This window comes from Artemia franciscana, chromosome 14 (assembly GCF_032884065.1).
Source record: "Artemia franciscana chromosome 14, ASM3288406v1, whole genome shotgun sequence".
NCBI lineage: Eukaryota > Metazoa > Arthropoda > Branchiopoda > Anostraca > Artemiidae > Artemia > Artemia franciscana.
Window position 1 is genome coordinate 7737067 of NC_088876.1, and position 21671 is coordinate 7758737.

Here is a 21671-nt window from a genome sequence, read left to right on the forward strand (position 1 = left end):
CCGTTCTATTCTGTCAATATCCTTTTTGAGATATGGCGACCAGATGACAGTGGCGTATTCAAGCTGTGGCCTGACGTAGCTTGTGTATGCTGATATCTTTGAGTGATTGTCAAGGTATCGTAGGGATTGACTGAGTAGCCAGAGAGTATTCGACGCTTTACGCACAACCAGGCCGATATGCTTTTCTGGCTTGAGGTCCAAGCTCAGAATTACACCTAGGTCCTTTTCACAGGTAGATTTTGTCAGGTCGATACCTTTCATTTTGTATGAGTACATCGGATTTTGGCGGCCAAGATGGACGATTATATTCTAATTCGTCATTGTTTTGTCCTTTCCTTAGAAACAGGCAAGTTATTCAGGGTTTATTTATCAAGGTTATTAGTTTTGGTTTTTATTTTTTGTCCGAAGACGCAGCTTCATTATAGCATATTATTGCCAGCGGCTTATTCAGCCAACCAATCATTAATCTGGAAATTATGACACGATGTTATAGATACCACCCATAAATCGGAACAGTCAGTTGGTTCTTGATTGGTCCCAAAATAGCATGTTTTTTGTTTGTTTGCTGTAACCTGAAAAAGTTGGAATGCTGGTAGGATTCAGCCAACCAGTTGGCAATCTGAAAGCAACGGCGTGATGTTATATATGTTACCCGGATATCGGATCAGTCAGTTGGTTTTTGTATGCTCTTTAAGGTAGTATGTTTTTTAGTATCCTTAAAAAAAACTGACCATGTTTCATTGTATATATTGCAAACAGTTTCTAGGTTTCATTCAAAGTTGTCGTTTTTTATACGTAATTTGGTAAGAATACAATGTTTTGTCTCTCGCCACACGGATCGAGTTGGAACTTTCAGGAAAATTTTGTCTTTTTTTAAGGGGGAGGAGGGAGTTAAAGGGAACTAGAATTTCAGAAAAAGGAGGCAAACTGATTTTTTATGGTCCTCATAAAACAACAAACGCTAGGGTTTGAAAGTGTCTTTAATACTTATAAAGGGAACTAGAAATAGCAGTTTCTACTTAAATGAGCCCTTAAACAGTTCTCTATGATGTTTCAGCCGGTGGGCGGTGAAGATAAAAGAGGTAAAATTAAAAGATAAAAGATAAAAAAAAAAAGTTTTGAAGATAAAAAGAGATAAGACAACAGTGCTACCCATGCTAAAACTTGATTATTTTTTTTTTTAAATTTCCTGTTTGGGGTTTCCGGCTATGATGATCCCAATAGCGCAGTTTTTGTTTCAATCAGACACCTTAGGGTTTCATGCTATTTTTTTAAAATCCTAGATTTTTTTTACAACGATCTTTTATCATTAAGATTAACCAGAATTTTAGCTCAGGTTGAAATCGCAATTCTTCTTCACTTGACACTGTTTCTGTCAGCACGTTTTTAAATTTTCAGTTAGCATGGGTTGTTGCTTAGCCGATGCTGCAACCATAATTTCTGCCGTCCAAAAGGACCTTCGGCTAGCAAATTCGGTTTTAAAACACTTAAAAATAAAAACAAGAGCTAAAAGCTCATATGGCACTTGTGACAAGGTCGGAAGAGCCAAGAGCTCATATGGCATGAGCTTTAGCAAAATTCTAAGAATCAATAGCATGATTTAAAAGGAAAATCAGATGCTTAATGCCGGTCGGGATTTAAAATGAGAGCTTTGAGACACGAGGTCCTACTAAATATCAAAATCTTTTAAGATCCGATCACCCACTCGTAAGTTAAAAATACCTGATTTTTTTCTAATCTGTCCTCTACCTTCACCCCCCCCCCCAGATGGTCGAATCGGGGAAAAAGACTTTATCAAGTCAATTTTTGCAGGTCCCTGGCACGCCTACCAATTTTCATCGTCCTAGCACGTCCAGAAGCACCCGAATCGCCAAAGCACTGGACCCCCCCCCCATAACTCACCCAAAGAGAGCGGATCCACTCCGGTTACGTCAATCACGTATCTACGACATTTACTCATTCTATCCACCAAGTTTCATCCCGATCTCTCCAGTCACAGCGTTTTCCAAGATTTTAGGTTTCCCCCGCCAACTCCAATCAATGTCACCAAATCTGGTCGGAGCTCTGATCCATGAGTTCCTTCTAAATATCAAATTTCATTAAGATACGGTCACGCGTTCTTAAGTTAATAACGCCTCAATTTTTCTAATTTTTCTGAATTAACATCCCCGCCCCCAACTCGCCAAAAGAAAGCGGATTCAGTCCCGTTATGTGAATCACGTATCTAAGACTTGTACTTATTCTTCCAACCAAGTTTCATACCGATCTCTCCATTCTAAGCGTTTTCCAAGATTTCCCTTTTCCCCCTCCAACTCCCCCAATATCACCGGATAAGGTTGGGATTTTTAAAAAGAGCTCTGAGACATGAGTTTTTTCTAAATATCAAATTTCATTAAGATCCGATCACCCATTCGTAAGTCAAAAATACCTCATTTTTTCAATTTTTCCTCTCCCTCCTGCCCCCAGATGTCCGAATCAGGGAAACGACTGTTATCAAGTTAATTTGTGAAGGTCCCTGAAACGCCTACCAATTTTCATCATCCTAGCACGTCCAGAAGCACCAAACTCGCCAAAGCAACGGAGCCCTCCCCCCCCCAACAACTCCCCCAAGTAGAGCGGATCCGTTCCAATTATGTCAATGACGTACCTAGAGCTTGTGCTTATTCTTCCCATTAAGTTTCATCCCGATCTCTCCGCTCTATGCGTTTTCCAAGATTTCCGGTTTCCAATATTTCTGTTTCCCCCCTCCAACCCCCTATGTCCCTGGATCCGATTCGAATTGAAAATGGAGCATTTGAGACATAAGATCTTTCTATATATCAAGTTTCATTAAGATCCGATCACCTATTCGTAAGTTAAAGATACGTCAATTTTCACGTTTTCCAAGATTTCCGATTTCCCCCTCCAACTCCCCCCAATGTCACCGGAACGGGTCAGGATTTAAAATAAGAGCTCTGAAACACAAGATCCTTCTAACTATCAAATTTCATTAGGATCTGATCACCCATTCGTAAGTTAAAAATACCAAATTTTTTCTAATTTTTCCGATTCCCCCCCCCCCCAAACTCCAAAAGAGACCGGATCCGGCCTGGAATCCTCGAAAGAGGACGGATTTGGTCTGGTTAAGTCAGTCACGTATCTTGGACTTGTGCTTATTATTCCCACCAAATTTCATCCTGATATCTCAACTCTAAGGGTTTTTTTCAAAAATTCCTGCCTCCAGCTCCTCCCAATGACACTGGAGCTGGTCGGGATTTAAAATAAGAGATCTGAGTTATGAGATCCTTCTAACTATAAAATTTCATCAAGATCCGATCACTCCTTCGTAAGTTAAAAATACCTATTTTTTCTAATTTTTTCCGATTCCCCCCCCCCCAAATCTCCAAAAGAGACCGGATCCGGCCTGGAATCCCCGAAAGAGGGCGGATTTGGTCTGGTTAAGTCAGTCACGTATCTTGGACTTGTGCTAATTATTCCCACCAAATTTCATCCTGATATCTCAACTCTAAGGTTTTTTTTCAAAAATTCCAGCCCCCAGCTCCTCCCAATGACACTGGAGCTGGTCGGGATTTAAAATAAGAGATCTGAGTTATGAGATCCTTCTAACTATTAAATTTCATCAAGATCCGATCACTCCTTCGTAAGTTAAAAATACCTAATTTTTCTAATTTTTCCGATTCCCCCCCTCCGCCCCAAATCTCCAAAAGAGACCGGATCCGGCCTGGAATCCCCGAAAGAGGGCGGATTTGGTCTGGTTAAGTCAGTCACGTATCTTGGACATGTGCTTATTATTCCCACCAAATTTCATCCTGATATCACAACTCTAAGCGTTTTTTCAAAAATTCCAGCCCCCAGCTCCTCCCAATGACACTGGAGCTGGTCGGGATTTAAAATAAGAGATCTGAGTTATGAGATCCTTCTAAACATAAAATTTCATCAAGATCCGATCACTCCTTCGTAAGTTAAAAATGCCACATTTTTTCTAATTTTTCAGAATTAACTCTCTCCCCCCCCCCCCAACTCCCCCAAAGAGAGAGGATCCGTTCCAGTTATTCCAATCACGTATCTAGGACTTGTGCTTACTTTTACCACCAAGTTTCATCCCGATCCCTCCATTCTAAGCGTTATCCAGGATTTTAAGTTTCCCCCTCCAACTCCTCCGATGTCATCGGATCCGGTCAGAATTTAAAATAAGAGCTCTGAGACACGATATCCTTCTAAACATCAAATTTCATTAAGATCCGATCACCTGTTCGTAAGTTAAAAATACCTCATTTTTTCGAATTTTTCCAATTTAACTGTCCCTCCACTCCCCCTCAGATGGTCAAATCGGGGAAACGACTATTTCTAATTTAATCTGGTCAGGTCCCTGATAGGCCTTCCAAATTTCATCGTCCTAGCTTATCTGGAAGTGCCTAAACTAGCAAAATCGGGACCGACAGATCAACAGAATTTGCGATCGCTATATGTAAATTGGTAAATACCAAGTGCCATAAAAATAGAATCATAGGATAGGAAAAAAAATATAATAAACATTTATTCAAATATCAAACCTAAGAGTTAGGTATCGGTCTTATCAATATTAGGTGGTATACCTTTTAAAATGTTATGTTCGGATTTCGGATAAGAGTTTACATACAAAAGCAGAAAATACTAATAAGGACATAGTATAAAAAAAACAAAACGCGACAACAACAAAAAGTAACACAGCCAAGAACACTAACGGTTTTCAGCTTGGTGGAAGAGAAGGCGTTTGTAGAAGAAGATGAATATCTTATGAGAATGATAGGAAAGCAAAGTAGGCAATAAAGTTTGAATTAATACGATATGAAATGGAAGCCACAGAATAAATTGCCAAGGAACTAGAAGACGTAGCCAGACTGTAAGATAGTAAGAAACTGGATAAACTTTCCAGGAACAGTTGACTACTAAACTGGAGAGTTTTAAATTTGGCAATGTAGAAGAGAGATGGAATAACTTTGGGAAAATAGTTTCCGAAGCAGCAGAAGGCAAGTTACAAAAGCAACAAGGAATATTAGCGAAAAGCTTTTCAGCTAGGTATAAATGAGCAGAGGTTTGTGTTTTCGAGTGACAGATGTTATGGAAATAAGAGAAATGTAATGAAAGTGGAGAAAACACTAAAGCATGAACTAAGAAGGTGTGAAATGGAGGACTGGATAAAATTGCTGAAGGTCGGTAAGATGCATCCAGACGGCATAAGAGTGAAACATTCTACTGTTAAGTCAAGAGATTAAGGGGATCTAGTCAATGTGGACCTCTCACAGTTAAAGATAGGAACGGGGCCTATATTATCCACAAGGAGAGTGTTAAAGAGAAATGAACAGAACATCTTGAGAGTGGATTAAACTAAAGAAAATTTTCTAAGAAATGATGTACAGATGAATTGTAAAAACTTTTGATAATTTGGAAGAAAAAGTTTTTTCAGCGAGGAGGAGTTGAGACAGTCTAATGACAGTCTAAATGATTGAAAAAGATAATGGCTTCAGCGTTAATACTAACCAAAGATTTGTTGAAACATGGTGATTAAGAAGTTAGAAAAATATTTCTGGAATGGTGAAGTACTTTCGAAAGCTTTTAGAAAAACAAAATTAATTACACCCCTTTATGAGAAAGGTGATAAGAACAAGTGTAGAAATTACAAAGGCATTAGCTTGCTTTCTGCGGGAGATAAGATATTTATTTCAAAAAATCTCTATAACAAGCCCACAAAGGGCCGAATTCAGACTTCGGAGCCGATGAATCATAGGTGGTACTAAAACTGGCAAAAATGCAAAAAACAACAACAACAAAGAAAAATTATTAAGATATATCATTTATGAGTCAATAAATGATTACATGGGGAAGCAGATTACCTCACATGATAGTGTTAATTAGACTAAGAAATGCTGTCGATAATGTCTAAAGAGAAAAACATGGTTATAGGAACGGCTGAATATTTTCATATTAAAAATTGATTAATAAGATTAAAAACTGATTAATAAGATAAAATCGATAAGATTAATAATAATTGATAATTAATATATCAATAAGATTAATAAAATAGATTAAAAAGATTATACGATAAGAAGATAAAACTAGTAATTGATTAATAAGCTTAATAAAATAGATTAATAAGATTAGATGATAAGAAGATAAGATTAAAAATTGATTAATAAGATTAATAATTGATCAGGTTAGGTTAATATGATTAATAAGATTAAAACAGATTATAAAATTTATAAATATTAATAATAATTGATAATTAATAGATTAATAAGATCAATAAGATTAGATGATTAGCAGACAAGATTAATAATTAATTAATAAGATTATTAATTGAGAAATGTCTAAACCGTCAGACTCTTTAGTCCTCACTATTATATGTTAGGAACAGGTATTAGATCCATTTGATAACAAGTTTTTATATGCATTGAGTGTCCTGGATAAAATTGTCAGCCCAATGAATGAATTCTTTGAGGCTATGAGAGTTGATGATGTAAGAACATAAAGTCACTCGGACTAGGAATAAATAAGGGTGAAATGTGATGTTAGGTAATGAAACAATTGATAAAGGTGTAGCCTCACCTTACTGATGAGTGATATTTCCAAAGACGGAGGATGCAATTAAAATGTGAGAAGCAGAATTGTCAGGGAGCAAGTTCTTGTTTTTATTGTTTTTTTTTGTTTGTTTTTTTTTTTGCAGTTTGCAGGAGTTTGGAAAAAAGGAAGATAAGTCTTCGAACTGGTAACAGAACAGGGGAAGCCACGATAATGAGACCAGTAGCTACGACACTAAAACGTGGGCGATTCAAAAGGTTAAGGAAGTTACGTCAACTAATCACCAGATGAACTATCTAAGGATAGTGGGTAGTCATTTGACTGACCGTCTATCCAACAATAAGCTACACGATAAATGCGGTTCGCTCCCACTTTCTAGGGTACAAAGAAAGAAAACTTAAGATGGTTATAGACATTGGTTTTTACCAATCCATCTACAGTCAAATGAAAAGCAGATCATTTCCTAAATAGTGTGAGAAGAGGTCATGGCAAAGGATTTAAGAAAATCAAAACTTCACGGGAAAAATTAAAGAGTTAACCTTCGCGTAAATTAGGGGGGAGGAGGAGCATGCGCAGTAGTGTTGTTAGTATTAGTACTTAATATTTTGGATCTTTCTTCAAATTTGAGATCTTCTCACAAGTAAATTTTAGGATATGTTAAGGGGATTCGGCTGAGGGTCAGCCTCATCATCAGCTGATCGTCTCAAAGACAAAAAGCCCATTAGCGAATTCTCCCAGTGGACTAACCACCTTAGAGAGCTATCAAGACAATGAAATTTTACGTCCCTTATGTCGGCAACCTTTTAAATCAAACGGAGATAGCACCACGGGGAACTCCCAAAGCTACCAAATCGCTCAAATGATGTTTTCTATTAGCTATTTTTTTTTTATTTCTCTACCGGGTATACTAGAAGAGTTTAGGTACTGCCCTTTCCTGAATGTTAAAAAGAAAATCCACATTTCTTTAATTGAAAAAGAAAACACTTTCTAGTGATACAAGTTCCATTAATTCTGAATATCTTTATCTCCGGTAAGAAACGGGAGACGCTAAATCGCTTTTTCTAAAATTTCTGGGAAAGGAGGTTTTGGCTTTTAGTTTTCTGTCATTTATTCAGATCTCTTACCAAAGGTCATACAAGGTATGGCAACACCTGTCAATCAATTCTAAATAGTTTGGTCACACAAACTAAAAAGTTTATAGTGAACGAGATAAGGTGATCCTTTGAGGTATCGAATCACGGTAAATTCTCGATAGCAGCCCCGAGGGATACAACCAGCCTACTTAGGTTTCTTAAATCTTATATTTTAAAATCACTCAAGTTTTAATCTATTTACCTGGATACTCATCTTTCCAGGCGTTAGAGACCTCGTCTTTGCTGCTCCATTTTCGACCGGTTTGATTGCGTCAGTGAACGGCGTGCTATGCCCATCGTCTACCTGCATATTTGAAAATCTTATCTAAAGGAAGAAAAAAAGAACGATCTGAAGTTCGGCAATGAAGTAATCGCTAAACATTCAGGACGTTCACTAGCAGACGAAGACAGGAGAAAGCCAATAACACAGGGTTGTAACAAAGTAAACAGAATAATGCTAGCGATCCAGTGTTTATTTTCAGCACTATTTTGCATGTGTTGTCAAATATATTTTACTAATTTATGAGGATTTTGCGCAAAAAATCTATTTGGTTTCAAGTCGAAATATGTACGGAATATGCTCAAATAAATTCAATCTATCCTCAAAAGACAGCAAATCTCCTTATACTTTCAAATCGTTTGGTTTCCCGAAATTTTTCGCGGAATTCTGCGCACAAGAGAATAAACATTCTACGAAAGGCATATAATATGTTACATTGCATTAACCATCGCAATGTATTTTCTATTCTATTAATCTTGTTAGGCAAAAAACATTCGGCCTGTACTCCAAATTTTTTGTTAATTGTAAATTTGTTTTTTTCATATATTTTTACTTTTGCTTTACGTTAGACAGGAGATATAAAACAAAATTTATCCCGAAGGACACTATAACCAGTTTTGTGCATATTTCACAACATGTATATAAATAATATATATATTTTTAAGTTTAACTCATTATACCCCACTTTACACTGAACGAAAGGCATAAAACTAATTATTACCAAAATATGGGCAATTGTGCTATTGTGTGATTTTACCTTCTTGGAAAAGTATGTTGAGCACTATGCACTACATTGTGCAACGATGACCCAACAATGGCACTCATTATTTATTTTTTCTGCTTTCTACTGGGCCTAAAAATAGCTCTTCATTTTGCCATAAAGATACAATAAATATCTTCTGAATGCTTTTCACTTTTAGTAAATTTTATTACATAATATCAAAATTATATAATATCAGTTTTTACTGAAAGAGGCTTACAGAAGTTGCTGTGTATAAATCCTTGGATCTTTTTAAATTTTAAATTTATTCTTCCATTGGTGTCCGAATGTAACTATTCCCTCGGCTTTACCCTTCCTCTGATCTTTATCATGATACTGGAATAGCTCTGCTGGACCGTATTATAGGTAGAAGTAATCTTTATTTAGCGCATTCTGCTTTTCTAGGTACACTTCCACCACCTCTGCAGCAATTTTTTTCACGGGCAGGATCAGGTAGGAGCTCTTCTTTTTTTACGTAGCTCTTCTCGAAGATTTATTTTACCCAAACGATCATCTACAGAAGCCCAGAGGTCTCCTCCTGTTTATCAATCAATTCTACTATGGAACTCCATCCCTCCGGAAGTCCCTTTATTTCTTTCTGCAACGGCAGTTTTTCATCGGGTCTTTCCAGTTTAGTAATTTCTCTCTCTATCTCTTCTTTGGTTTTATTTTTTCTTTTCCTATTGTTTCTTCTTTTTGGAATTCTTTCCCAACTGATATATTTCTTCCCTATTCTTTTGAAGTCCTTGTTTATTTGTCTTTTTTGTCTTTTTTTGTCCTTTTTTTCAGACGTTCTAATGTCAACTTCGTCTTTCCTGTTCCTCTACTTTCTTGGTTTCTACTTATTTCTATTATTATAATTACTACTAGTTTTTTTTATTGTATGCTAGTGTTTATTCTCCTTCATCTTTATTCCATATGTATTGTTTGATTTATGCAATTATTTATTGTTCTTTTAGTGTTCTATTCTTGTGTTATATGGCCCACAACAAGCAAAGCTTCTTGGACCGAATAACGTTTTTACTTTTGTAATAGTGTTTTAGTATTAATAAAATGATTGAAAATGATTGATTAAATACCAATCATTGATTCAAATTTATTACCTTATTCTACGGATTACAGTCAGCTCTAGTTAAATAACGGAAAATTTCTCTTAAAAACTTGTCATCAGTGGGAGTCGAACTTACAATTCTATTTAAAAAACAGCCCACCAACTAGCTCGTTATAGCCAATTTCAACACAACTTAGCCTATTATAGACCTTAAACAAACGAAAATTTTTAATAATGATGTTGTTAAAACCCTTTTTACGGGCCCCAAACCTGAAAGCTACGTGCTGTCCCAAAAATTATACTTATTAATACAACATCAAATAAAATACTGTTGATATAAGTATGAAAATAAAAAAGCTAATAAAGTAAATAAATTTGCTGTTCAATTCGCAAGTTCATAACCCTTAAAAAAGCTTCCTAGCAAACCTCGGCTTGCAGTACGACCGGGAAATTAAGATCAATCCAAATATTTCTTAGTGATAGATATTTGGCATACATCCAAAATCAGATACACTTAATTGGTAATTTTAAGATAAATGCCGCTATTCATCAAAACTCTCTCTAAAATTTCTATAGACAAATAAGTTAGTAGATACACTAATGTGTAAAGCACCCCAAAAATAAGCACCCCAATGCGAAAAATCCTGATCCTCTAGCTCAGGCTTTAAATTGCTTAGAAAAACTTCCTCACTTTCTATATTATCCTTTTTTCTTCCTGCTTAAAACTATTATCTGTAAGTCCTTGGAACCACACCATCTCATATGGCAGAAGAAAAATAGGGAAAAAAATTTTTTGGGGTGTCCCAAAAACTAGGGCCTGACAAAAGGTCAAAAATAACCCAAAATCTTTTACCCTTGGCCATCACAATCTGGAAGAAATGGCTGTAGAAACTTTGGAGGAATCTCATCGCATGACTCAATCATATACAGTTTTTACAAAAGACAACAGTCTGGCCGAACTCCCCATCGCCTGTGGAAGAATTGAATGTAGATACATTCAAGGAACCTCACCTCATAGCCGAATCATGAAGTTGTTACAAAAGATAACAGTCTTCCCAGACACTATCAGCTTCAACGATGAATACAGCTGTTGAACCAAGCGCTCAAATGGGTGAAAAATTGTGGAACGACAAACTTTAACATTGGATCAATTAAGTGAAAACAAAATGTAATTTCACCATTTTAGGAGCAGCACCTTTGAATCCAAGCGAGACTTGGTTTTCTGCTGTATGAAAACCAGGTCTATTTTCCTTACCGAAAACGGTGAGGAAAGGGGTTGAATGAAAGGAGTAGGTTCTTTGAATTGAGGTGTTTCAATGGGTTGGCAATGGGTGGCTTCTGCTCTAAGAGGTTAAATCCCTCACTACACGAATACATAAATTAGAAATTGTGCCTGAGCAAAACTGGATCTAGTAATTGTAAAAAAAAGAGAAAAACGTACAAGTTGAACATAGGGCACTGGTATGGACCCAGTTTTCCCTAGACTGTTCATGGCTGTCCACCATTGTTCTTCATCTTTGGATACTATTGTCAAGTGCTCGCCCTTTTTGAACGGTAAATCATCTGGGTCCTGCAAAGTCAAGAAAAAAAGTAATGAAAGTAAATGTATGTAAAAGACAGAACCAGAAACAGGTTCTGCAAAAGAGAAATAAGACAGCTTCTGAAAAACATGATGATAAAAAAAATACTGAAAAACAGAACCAAAACAAACAGTAAAGCGTCCATCTTTTTTGAACAGTGAATCATCTGAGCCCAACAATGTAGAGAAAAAAGAAATGAAGATGAAAATATGTAAAAGGAAAAAAATAGAAAAAGAGCCCGCGAAAGCCGAAATAAAAGAAACAGAGACAAAGAAAAAAATTGTTTAGTGTCCAACATTTTTTAACGATAACTGGGTCATACAATGTAGATAAAAACATGATGAAGAAAACATTGCAAAAAAAGAGGAGCACCAATAAAAACAGAAAGTGTCTATTGTCAAGAGTTCACCTTATTTTGACGATAGGTCACTGCCGTAATGGAAAATTAGAGAAAAAGGTAACGAAGAAAAACTAGTAAAAATCGAAAATTATAGAAACAGAGCCCGTAAAAAAAAGAACTAGAACCTGAAAAAAGAAAAGGAGATGTGGTAACATCCTTTTTAGTACCCCAAACAAATTGTAAAGCAGAGTAAAAAAAGAAACAAAGCACAAATAAAGTACAAAAAACCTATGCAAAAAAAAAGAATTACTAAACTAGATAGTGAATGGGTTTCAGCGCCGTAAGCGCTGCCGATCCAATCAACCCTATTGGTATTAAGAGATCCAATCAACCCTAGAATTGGTAATAAGAGAGGTAAATAAAGGTAAAATATAAGAAGTTAGAGAGAGAGAGATCGGTATATTTAAAAACTATCGTAGCATAGCTAAATTCATTTTTTTCACAAAAATCATACATTTAAACAAAAATCACACACTACAACTCAGCATTAAAAATTGATGTGAAGAAAGGCACAAATGAGTTGGCGTATCGATTAGTTCGTACTTTAGGGGGTACAAGTTTATTTTGTAACCGAGTTCGGCTATTGGGAGGGGCTGGTTCGGGTAGTAGTGATCGGTGGCTCTTATTGGCTAGGACGAATTTTCCAAATTGGTGAATAAGGTGTTCAAGCCGGACTTTAAGTGGAGATAAATTTAATTTAGCGAGGGCTTGATCATAGGGTATGCCATGGTTTCGGAGTATAATCCTTGTTGCTCTTTTCTGGACGCACTCTATGTCGCGTAATAGGTACGCTGTGCGGATAGCAGATGGACCCCACACCGGGCACGCGTACTAGAGCAACGGGCGAACATAACACATGTAGGCATGGAGAAGACTTTCAGTATCACACCCAAAACGCCTCATTTTGGTAAGTGTCTGAAGGCTTGCATTAGCCTTGTGGACGGTTAAATTAGTATGGGCACTGAAACTACAGTCACTAGTGAAAGTTACTCCTAAGATTTTTATTTCGTTCACAATCGGGAAAGGGACTAGAGGCATATCTATATTCCGCTTCAGAGGGTTGAAACGAATAATGTTTGACTTGGCTATGTTAATGGTAAGATCATGACTTGAGCATTCGGTCTTTAGCTGATCAAATAACTGGTCTGAAAACTGCTTTGTTACGTTAGTGTTTTCGACCAGGTAAGCGAGCACTATGGACAGATCATCTACAAACTTGTAACGGTCGTTGTGATGGTTAAGCAGGGAATTAATTACGGCCAGGAAAATTATTCCAGCTAATTTCGTGCCTTGTGGGCCCCCGCAAGAAGTATCTGACCATGATGAATCTGAATCGTTTTCGTGGAGTGCAAAGACTTTTTGTTTTCGGCCAGTTCAGAAGTCAAGTACAAGGCCAAGGGTGCGTCGTTTGGCCCCCATTTCCTGGAGATTCATGCCGGCAGTCAGGTGGCGGATTAGGTCAAAGGCCTTTCGGAAATCCACTGCGCAAATGTCGACGAAACAGCTACCTTTTTCAAGCCATTGGAGGACGCAGTCAAACATCCGTACTAGGTAGATTGTAGTACTACACTTGGGGAGTCCACCGTACTGGAATTTATCAATACGCCCATGAATTTGTTTCAGAAGAAACTTGAGTATAAAGGCCTCAGTTGCTTTCGCCAAACAAGGTGTAAGTGAGATCGGGCGGAGATCGTCGCATGCACTAGGGGCGCGCTTTTTTGGAATAATTCTAATATATGCCCTTTTCCACTGTGACGGGAAATAGCCAGAAGCAAAACACTCGTTAATGATGCTGGACAGTGGTAATGCTATGAAGGCTGCATATTCACGTAGCAGTTTGGCAGGTAATTCACCAGGGTATGAAGATGTATTCGGTTTGATCTTCCGTAATTCCGTGTGAACATCAAACTCACTGACTATTATGTTGTTCTCAGGCTCACATTTTTCAAGTATGGTGGACTTTTCATGAGCCGTAATAGTTGGACAGGTAGTACAGATCTTGGTGAAGAATTCACTCACTTCTTCTGCACTGATTAAGGACCCACCATCATTGCTGATCTTTACACTGCTGTCAAAAGCTTGGCCGGCCACTTTTTTCACAGCGTTGTGCCACTTTTCGGGGTCTGAAGTAAGCGATTGGGAGGGCATGGTTTCACGACCATACCGAGCTTTGGCTTTCTTTACCAAAGAGACTATTTGATTTCGCAATTTCTTGCCGTTGATAATATCACCACGGGATTAGAGGCAAGACCTCTCTTTTATTAGTGATTTAATAGCTGGAGATATCCATGGTTTGTCGTATTCACTAACAACAAATGATTTTGTTGTAAAGATCTTTAGGTATTGGGTGTATAACGTGGCATTGACATCGGATACCTTAGTTTCCAAGAGCCCGGTATTGTACACTTCGGGGAAGTCATATGTGCCAATCCATCGACCGTATTCACAGATGGCCGACTCCGTACAAGGACGAACAGTGACACGGGATAGTTTGGGCTTTGGTAAAGACTCTCTTGCTTTCCAAAGAATTGCGTTGTGGTCTGACATGCCAACGGGACCAAGAGAAAAGGGAGGGGAGTAAAAATCATCACAATTTGTGAGTATAAGGTCCAATATGCCCCCCAAAGAGTGGGTGGGTATGTGTACTACTTGTTTTAAAGACAAACAAGATGATAACCAACTCTTCTTGGTTTGGTTAAAGTCTCCTCCTATAATAAAAGCAGGGCTACTGTATATACTTCTCAGGTGATCAATAGTCGTTTGGAGGTGGAAAACCAAGTCACCCCGGTATCTGGCACTTTCCGGGTAATATAATGAAGCGACTATAATACAAGAAAAGCGCCAGGGAAGAGATTTAGGTTTGCAAATAGCCCAGATTACTTCATGAGCTGGATCAAATAATTTCGGTAATAGTTTGCAAGGGATGTCTTTCCGTATGTACAAGGCAACACCTCCACCTAGTCTATGCTCACCTCGATCAGCACGTGTGCTCAGGAAAATTTCGTAGCCTGCCATATGACCTGACAACCTATCAAGATTCCAAGTTTCTGTAACTGTGATAACTGGGATACTATTTTGACGGACGATAACTTCAAATTCTTCCATTTTGTTACACAATGACTGGCAGTTTATAACGAGAAATTCGGCATTGTATTTTTCGAATTAAAAGTCACTGACCTTAATTGGGGGGGGGGGAGGCAGATCACTACTAGTCGAACATACCGGAGCTTGATTGAAAGGAATAAGAGATGGCATATTGGCATTTGTAGAACAGTCTATCTTAACAAGGATACGTTGATGGGGTGAGGTTAAATATACTGAAGATACGTTACAGGTAAATATATAAAGCATATTGAAGGTAAACAAATATATATATATATATATATATATATATATATATATATATATATATATATATATATATATATATATATCGATTTTTAATACACAAATATCGATTTTTTTTCAAACTTGCTTTCCACGATAGAGTTAAACACTGACTAAATAACGATGTCCTTTACCCTAAATCTATATAAGTTACCTAATTAGCTTATTTTGATTACATACGCATATTAAATTCATTTTAATAAGGAAAACCTCCCCACGAAAAATTCCCCTTCCCCCGAAAATCCCCTTCCTGGACAATTTTCCCCGTGTGCAAAATATAATAGCATTTTTAAATTCATGAGCATTCGAAAAATTAGGTTGAATACCTAATTAACCAATCTGTTGAAAATCAAATTCAGAGAATTTATTGAAGAAGAGATTTTATAATTTCGGAAGTATGTTACTTGACAGGATTAATAAATAACTGACCCGTTGAATGAATATAAAAAAAATATAAACAACAATAAAATGAAACGACAGTCAAATACTTGTGTTGAGGGATTTCTCATTTCCGTCAGCAAAAAAAGTATTAATGGGGCCGTGGAGGGGGATTAATACCTATAACCTAAACAAGATTAAGTTCAACAATTCCCAAGAGTTTCTTGGCGATCAGAATAAAACAGGCAATGGAAGGGATTACAGAAATGGATTACAGAACTAAGAAAAAAGGGAATGCTTACCCTGCCTTCAAAATCATATTTTGCAACAACTTTTTCAATCCTTCGAAATGCGGGTCGAATCAGCGGCGTTGTGTCTAAATAGTGAATCTTATAAAAGGACAATAAAGACGGAAGATCTGAAAACATTTGGTCGCCAATTTTATATCGAATCTGTTCTCCTTGTTGAACTTTATTAATTATATAATGGCTGACTTTGTTGTCTTCCCTATAATAAAAGAATAAAAATTAGCCAAATATATCAACTACAGATTTCTTATAGATGTTGAACAAGGCTGTATCCAAGAGGGTTACTGGGCTTGAACACCCATTTTTTGTCCGACCAGTAAAAAAAAACATAATGCATATAGCAAATTTTTGATGCATTTTGTCAAGAATATTTTCTGCCCACTCCCTCCTCGAAAACCAGGCCTGATGTAGCCTTGAATTTAAAACATAGAGAGATAGTAGAAGAAGGGAAACAAAAGCTATTTTTACCAAGAGTAAGCTTTCACCATCCTTTTTTTTGTGCATTTGCCTTTTGCTATGGCAAATGATTTGAGGAGTGTTCTATTAACAAATCCGACAACGCCCATAGCCGCTACTTTTTTCTTTCTTAACGGTTTAAGATCATGAAGATGATTAACGACGATTCCCTCACAACGCAGGTGCTGTTAATTTAAGTTGGATGAAGTTTGGTCATGGGAATTGGTAGAGGGGGATGTACTGCAGGAATCATTTAATTGCTATAATTTTTATTTCCAGTATTTAATTGAAACTCTGTTTCTCTTATTTGTCATTGAACGCCTAATAAGCACTGATAACTTTCTATTCCTTACATTCCTCCCTTACATAATAACCCATAAATGTAGAACTGCCTCTATGTACAATACCATGCTGACTTTTTGCTATTTTCGCTTTTTAAAATATTTCTTTTAACCATTTCCAAAAAAATAACATAAATGTACTGCTATTAGTCGCATTTCCTGCAAAAGAGTCCTGCAAAATTTCCTGCAAAAATCAAGCTAGAGCAACCTAAAGCTATTTTATCTATTTTGCAAAAGTAGTTGTGTATCATTCGAAAGACATAAAAAATTGTCTTTTTTTAGACAATTGTCTTTTTTTAGAGTCTCCCGTGGCCTAGAACTAAAATTAGTCTCCCGTGGCCTAGGTTAGAGTTGTGTGTTTGTCTCATCTCAGTGTGTTGCTTCAATTTTTCAATCAACATCATCCATCTACTACTATTACTAACAACCCGTCGCAGCACCAAGCCACCTGAGGTCAACACAGCTGCGCGCGCACCTTCTCCATCTCAATCTATTCAAAGCCTCCCTTTTTACACCATCCCGAAGAAAAAAAACATTTATCTCTGCATCAGCATGTTGTACAGAATTTCTGTTGCAAGTAGGATAAAGTGATTTTAATCAAAATATGTATATTTTTCTCACAGTTTAGAAACTGTACCAAACCATTCTATTTTTCTATAGTTATCAGTTTTATCATGCAGCAAGGAGACCGATTTTTGCTTGTTAAGGGAACTAGGGACATAAAAGCGATATTCAGTGTAACCCCCTCTTTGGGAATGTATACCCCAAATACCCTGATTTAAACAAGTCAAATGTTTATGTAATTTTTACAGAACTCGCTTTTTTAAACAAAGCTACAAAGGGAAAGGTAATTTTCAAAATCTAGGAGTTCATTTTCCCTTCCAATTGCCATCCACGGCACTTTTCACTTATTTAAGGTTTCTGCCATAATAATGCCAAGAACTGCTCAGATTTTCAGGACATTCTTTGTCAAACAATGTCCCATGGATAAGTTAATAATTATAACTTTATTTTTCGTATACTTTAAAATTTGAAATACAGTCGCTATTTAAATGTGGGAAATGTGTCACAATATAATGTTACACAGTTTATGGTAATACTTCGACTTACCATGTATCTTTACTTAAATAGCGCTATTGCGCTGCCTATGATTTTTGTTACGGCTTTATGTGGCCTTTTGATATCAATGCTAATTATTAATCGACGAGCCTACAAACGAATCAATTTACTAAAAACTATTAATAGCGTTCAATATATAACGTATATTAAAAGTATAATAAATCAAATCTTACAGAGTCGAAATCGATTCAAATTATTACCAAATGAATGGCGCAATCCCGGGGGCAATTAGAATAGAGCTTCATTAAACTATAAGATTGAGCATCCTTTGCTGGGTGTAGGGGGTTGGGGGAAGTGGAGGGGTGATATGTACTGCAACATTAGTCGTAAATCTTGATGGAAAAAAAACGAGTGTATAAAACATTTTTAAATCACCAACCCGAAACATTGTTTACGCTGCATTTTCAGTCAAACAGTTCGTGGTAACGAACTGTAGTAAGGAGTGACCCGGCTCAATAGTAACCAAAACTTTAAAAAATAGAATTTTGATACTAATTACATAATCCAAGATATTCAGACATAGATTTGAACCAAAAATTCGAACTAAATTTTTCTAGCAGAGCATTAATCTGTTTTAAGGAAATTAAAACTAAACATTTTTTAAACATTTGAAAACAAAATTACTTCTACATTACGTGTATTTTTACCTGATATTTACATTTTTTCACATTAAACTCTTCTATCTTTTTTTTTCCTTTTTTTGCCTAATACTAGATTCTATTGTCATACGGCCCCCTGAAACAAAGAAATTTGAAACCTGTACTACATAGTAAAACACGCATGCTTCGTTAGCCCTCAGACGCACGTGGACCTTAGGTCAATGACCAACTTAATGCATTTGTTAATTCCCTCTTGACCAAATTTCCGAACAGACTTTCTGCGCATTGATACTTGGATTGAACACACAGTAAAAGTAACTTATAATGGTGGCGACTTGCGCTAGTTGATAAAAAATCAAACAACACCATCTAGCGTTTGGCAACACTCCATTTGTTTGGTCTAATAATAATAACAATTAACTTACTTAGTGTAATTGTTAAAACAAAATTAGAGTAGTAATAAATTTCTAATCTCAGTTTCTGACGAAAAATGATTTCAGAGCTTAAACAAATGCCCAGTGGAACCAAAGTCTAGATGGCACTGGCAGTCTTTTTTTGTCGACGCTAGCGCCAGTTTCGAGTCTTTGCATAGGATATTCAAAACATTTGCAAGAAAATAACATTATGAAGAGACTCACAGAGCTTAAACTGGTTTAAATTCAACATATTTGCAAGAAAATAACCTTATGAAGTGACTTACAGAGCTTATGAAGTTTAACCTTTCAGAACTTAAACAATTGCTCAGTGTCACCAAACGCCAGATGGCCCTGGTAGTCTTTTCCTATCGCAGCTAGCACCAGTTTCCACTCTTTGCAAAGGAAATTCAACACATTTGTAAGAAAATAATCATATGAAGTGACTTACAGCTAATTATTTTCAGCATCAATTGGAAAAGTATAACCTATTTTTTTCAGAAGGGAATTATAGCATGAGTATAGGCCTAAATTAGACCTTGACGACCGTTCAAATACCAATATATTAAAGAATTACCCACTAAGCTTGTCTTTGTTAGCTCAACTTTTTAGGACACAAAAGAAAATCTTTTAAAATTACAACCTAACAATTTTTTCTTTATTCTAGCAAATCTTACTTGTTTATTTATTATTTTATCTTTGAAGACTTGACCCTTTTAACAGATGAAGTAAAATAAAAGCATTTAAAAGAAAACAAATAATTTATTTTTAGTGGTACATATACAAAGAGCCATTTATTACCACCTTAGCTTGTTTACGATGAATGCCTCTATACAGAAGAAGAAGACGAGAGAAGAATTATATCCCCAAGAAAATAAATCTATTTTTACATACAATTAATCAATAGTATTTATAGTTAATACATTTAATATTAGTTTCTATGAAACTAATTGTTCATGAGTTATCCCTTTACTCATTTTTACCGTTTTACCGCATTTTTTTTACCTTTTTCTCAGCTTCATGGTGACCTCCCCCAGCCCCTAAGCGTTCCGCTATATTTTATGTCTGCTCAAAATAATTATAAAATTTGCAATACAAAAGAATCATATACAAATTCCTTTTACTTTTTCTTTAATGTCAGATTTCAATCTTGGGGAGTCATATCGTGTGAATATGATGCCTGAATCAGCTCGAAGGTGCCACTCTTTTAGGTCTTTCGGAAAAACTGCTTAAAAATTTTGGACTTCTCTGAAATTTTATCGCAGGAGTCTTTTTTTGGAGTCTATTGGAGTCTATTTAATCTATTTATTTATTTTATCTAATCTCATTAATTTTTGTATGTAACATTTTTTTCTTTTCTCAGTAAGTAAGTAACCGATTTTATTTCTAAGCATTTTAGTAAGTAGCTCACATGTCCCCTCCCCCCTACATTACAGGCCATAGTCTTTGGTAGGATTAATATAGTATATTATTGTATGTGTATTGGATCATGAATAAATCTTATCTAAATAGACTCTCTAAGGGACTTAATAGCGAATCTGTTAAATTGAGAGCCTGGCTTTAAGCTGATCATAAATAGTTTAGCCTTACCTAACACACAATACATAATCACCATGCATGGATGTGCTGTCTCGGACAAGAAAAACACCTCCTTCTCTCTCTGCCATAAGTAAGTCTGTTGCATCCTGGCGTGACAGTGGACCGAAGTACCAGCTAAAAAAGGAAGAATTACAAAATTAAAATCATTACTTATTGGAAACACACCGCGGACCATTTCGACACAAAAGATAAGCTTAGGTATGAAAAAGTGGTACATGACAGTTTTGTTAAACTTAGATCTGCAGTTGAATCCCCCTCAAAATAAGCAATTCCATCAATCGCCTCAATCTCTTAATGATCAGCCACTAGGTCAAAATGTCCGAGAGTTTCCTAAGGGTATACTCCTGAAACGACACGCGTACTACAGTAAATCAAAAATTTTATTTGCAGGTAAGTTTTCAAAATCCGTATCCTGCAATATCTCGGGAACAGCTAGGGGGGTAGAGTTGAAACTCTACCCCCTACCCGGAACCCGGAAACTCATCCGGGAACAACTGGACCTCGAATTTTAAGTTGGGGGAAAATGTAGAGATAGATGGAAAGGCACTACGTGTACCGTATCAAAATAGTATATCTGTAATATGTTGGAAATGGCCGATGTAGTGATTGGGGGAAGGGTAGGGTCTTAAAGTGTGCTGTCTTCGATTTTCCTAAACGTTTTAGCACTGAGTCACAATGGAACTTCGAGTTTCTTCACTTTTAAGTGGCAAGAAAATCAACAAATATTATGTATTTCCAGGTTATCAAAATGGCCAAAACCAAAGTTACTGGACTTTGGAAGTTTTTGATCATCCTAGACTAAAAGGCTAGACGATTCATGGCACCCAAAAACAGGGTCACAAATTGTGTATCGTCAACTGGCTTGAAAATTGCATTCGCAAGCTTCTGATCCCGTTATTAGATCTATTGACTAATTTGAATAAAGCGACTATTTTATAATTTTGACATAAAGAAGAAACGGTCAAAAATGAAGTTTTATAAGGCCAAACGAAAATACTAAAAAGAAACAAAGAGAATATTTAGAAAGGAAAACCGCCTCCCTAAAAAAAAAAAATATCTAAGGAAAATACTAAAAGGACAAAGAAAAAACCAAAAATCTAAAACCAAAAACAAACAGGGAGGATCAATATGAAAAAAAACAATAAAAAAACGAAAAAAAAATTTAAAGATGAATAAAATTCAATAAAAGCCTGAGTTAGTAGAGTCAAAACCAAATACTTAAAAACCGAAAAAGTGAATTATTCACCGATATCCAACGATTTGTACAAAATGCAAAAAACTCTTGAACTGCAATCGAAGTATACTATCC

The 21671-nt window shown here is 36.3% G+C and overlaps 1 protein-coding gene and 1 long non-coding RNA gene across 4 annotated transcripts in view; both read right to left on the reverse strand.

Annotated features, from left to right (window-relative positions):
• Nucleotides 1-21671, reverse strand: part of LOC136035268 (uncharacterized) — a 278010-nt gene that overhangs the window by 170323 nt on the left and 86016 nt on the right. The window lies entirely within an intron of this gene.
• The window catches only part of LOC136035265 (adapter molecule Crk-like), a 53127-nt gene that overhangs the window by 2973 nt on the left and 28483 nt on the right, over nucleotides 1-21671 (reverse strand). For 2 of the 3 annotated variants that reach the window (XM_065716938.1, XM_065716939.1), the window contains exons 3-6: nucleotides 20354-20476; nucleotides 15830-16034; nucleotides 11224-11352; nucleotides 7894-8016 (exon numbers count right to left, since the gene is read on the reverse strand). In XM_065716938.1, coding sequence (XP_065573010.1) covers nucleotides 7894-8016; nucleotides 11224-11352; nucleotides 15830-16034; nucleotides 20354-20476 — 580 coding nt within the window. The remainder of the gene's footprint in view (nucleotides 1-7893; nucleotides 8017-11223; nucleotides 11353-15829; nucleotides 16035-20353; nucleotides 20477-21671) is intronic. The other variant, XM_065716940.1, reaches the window with a different exon arrangement.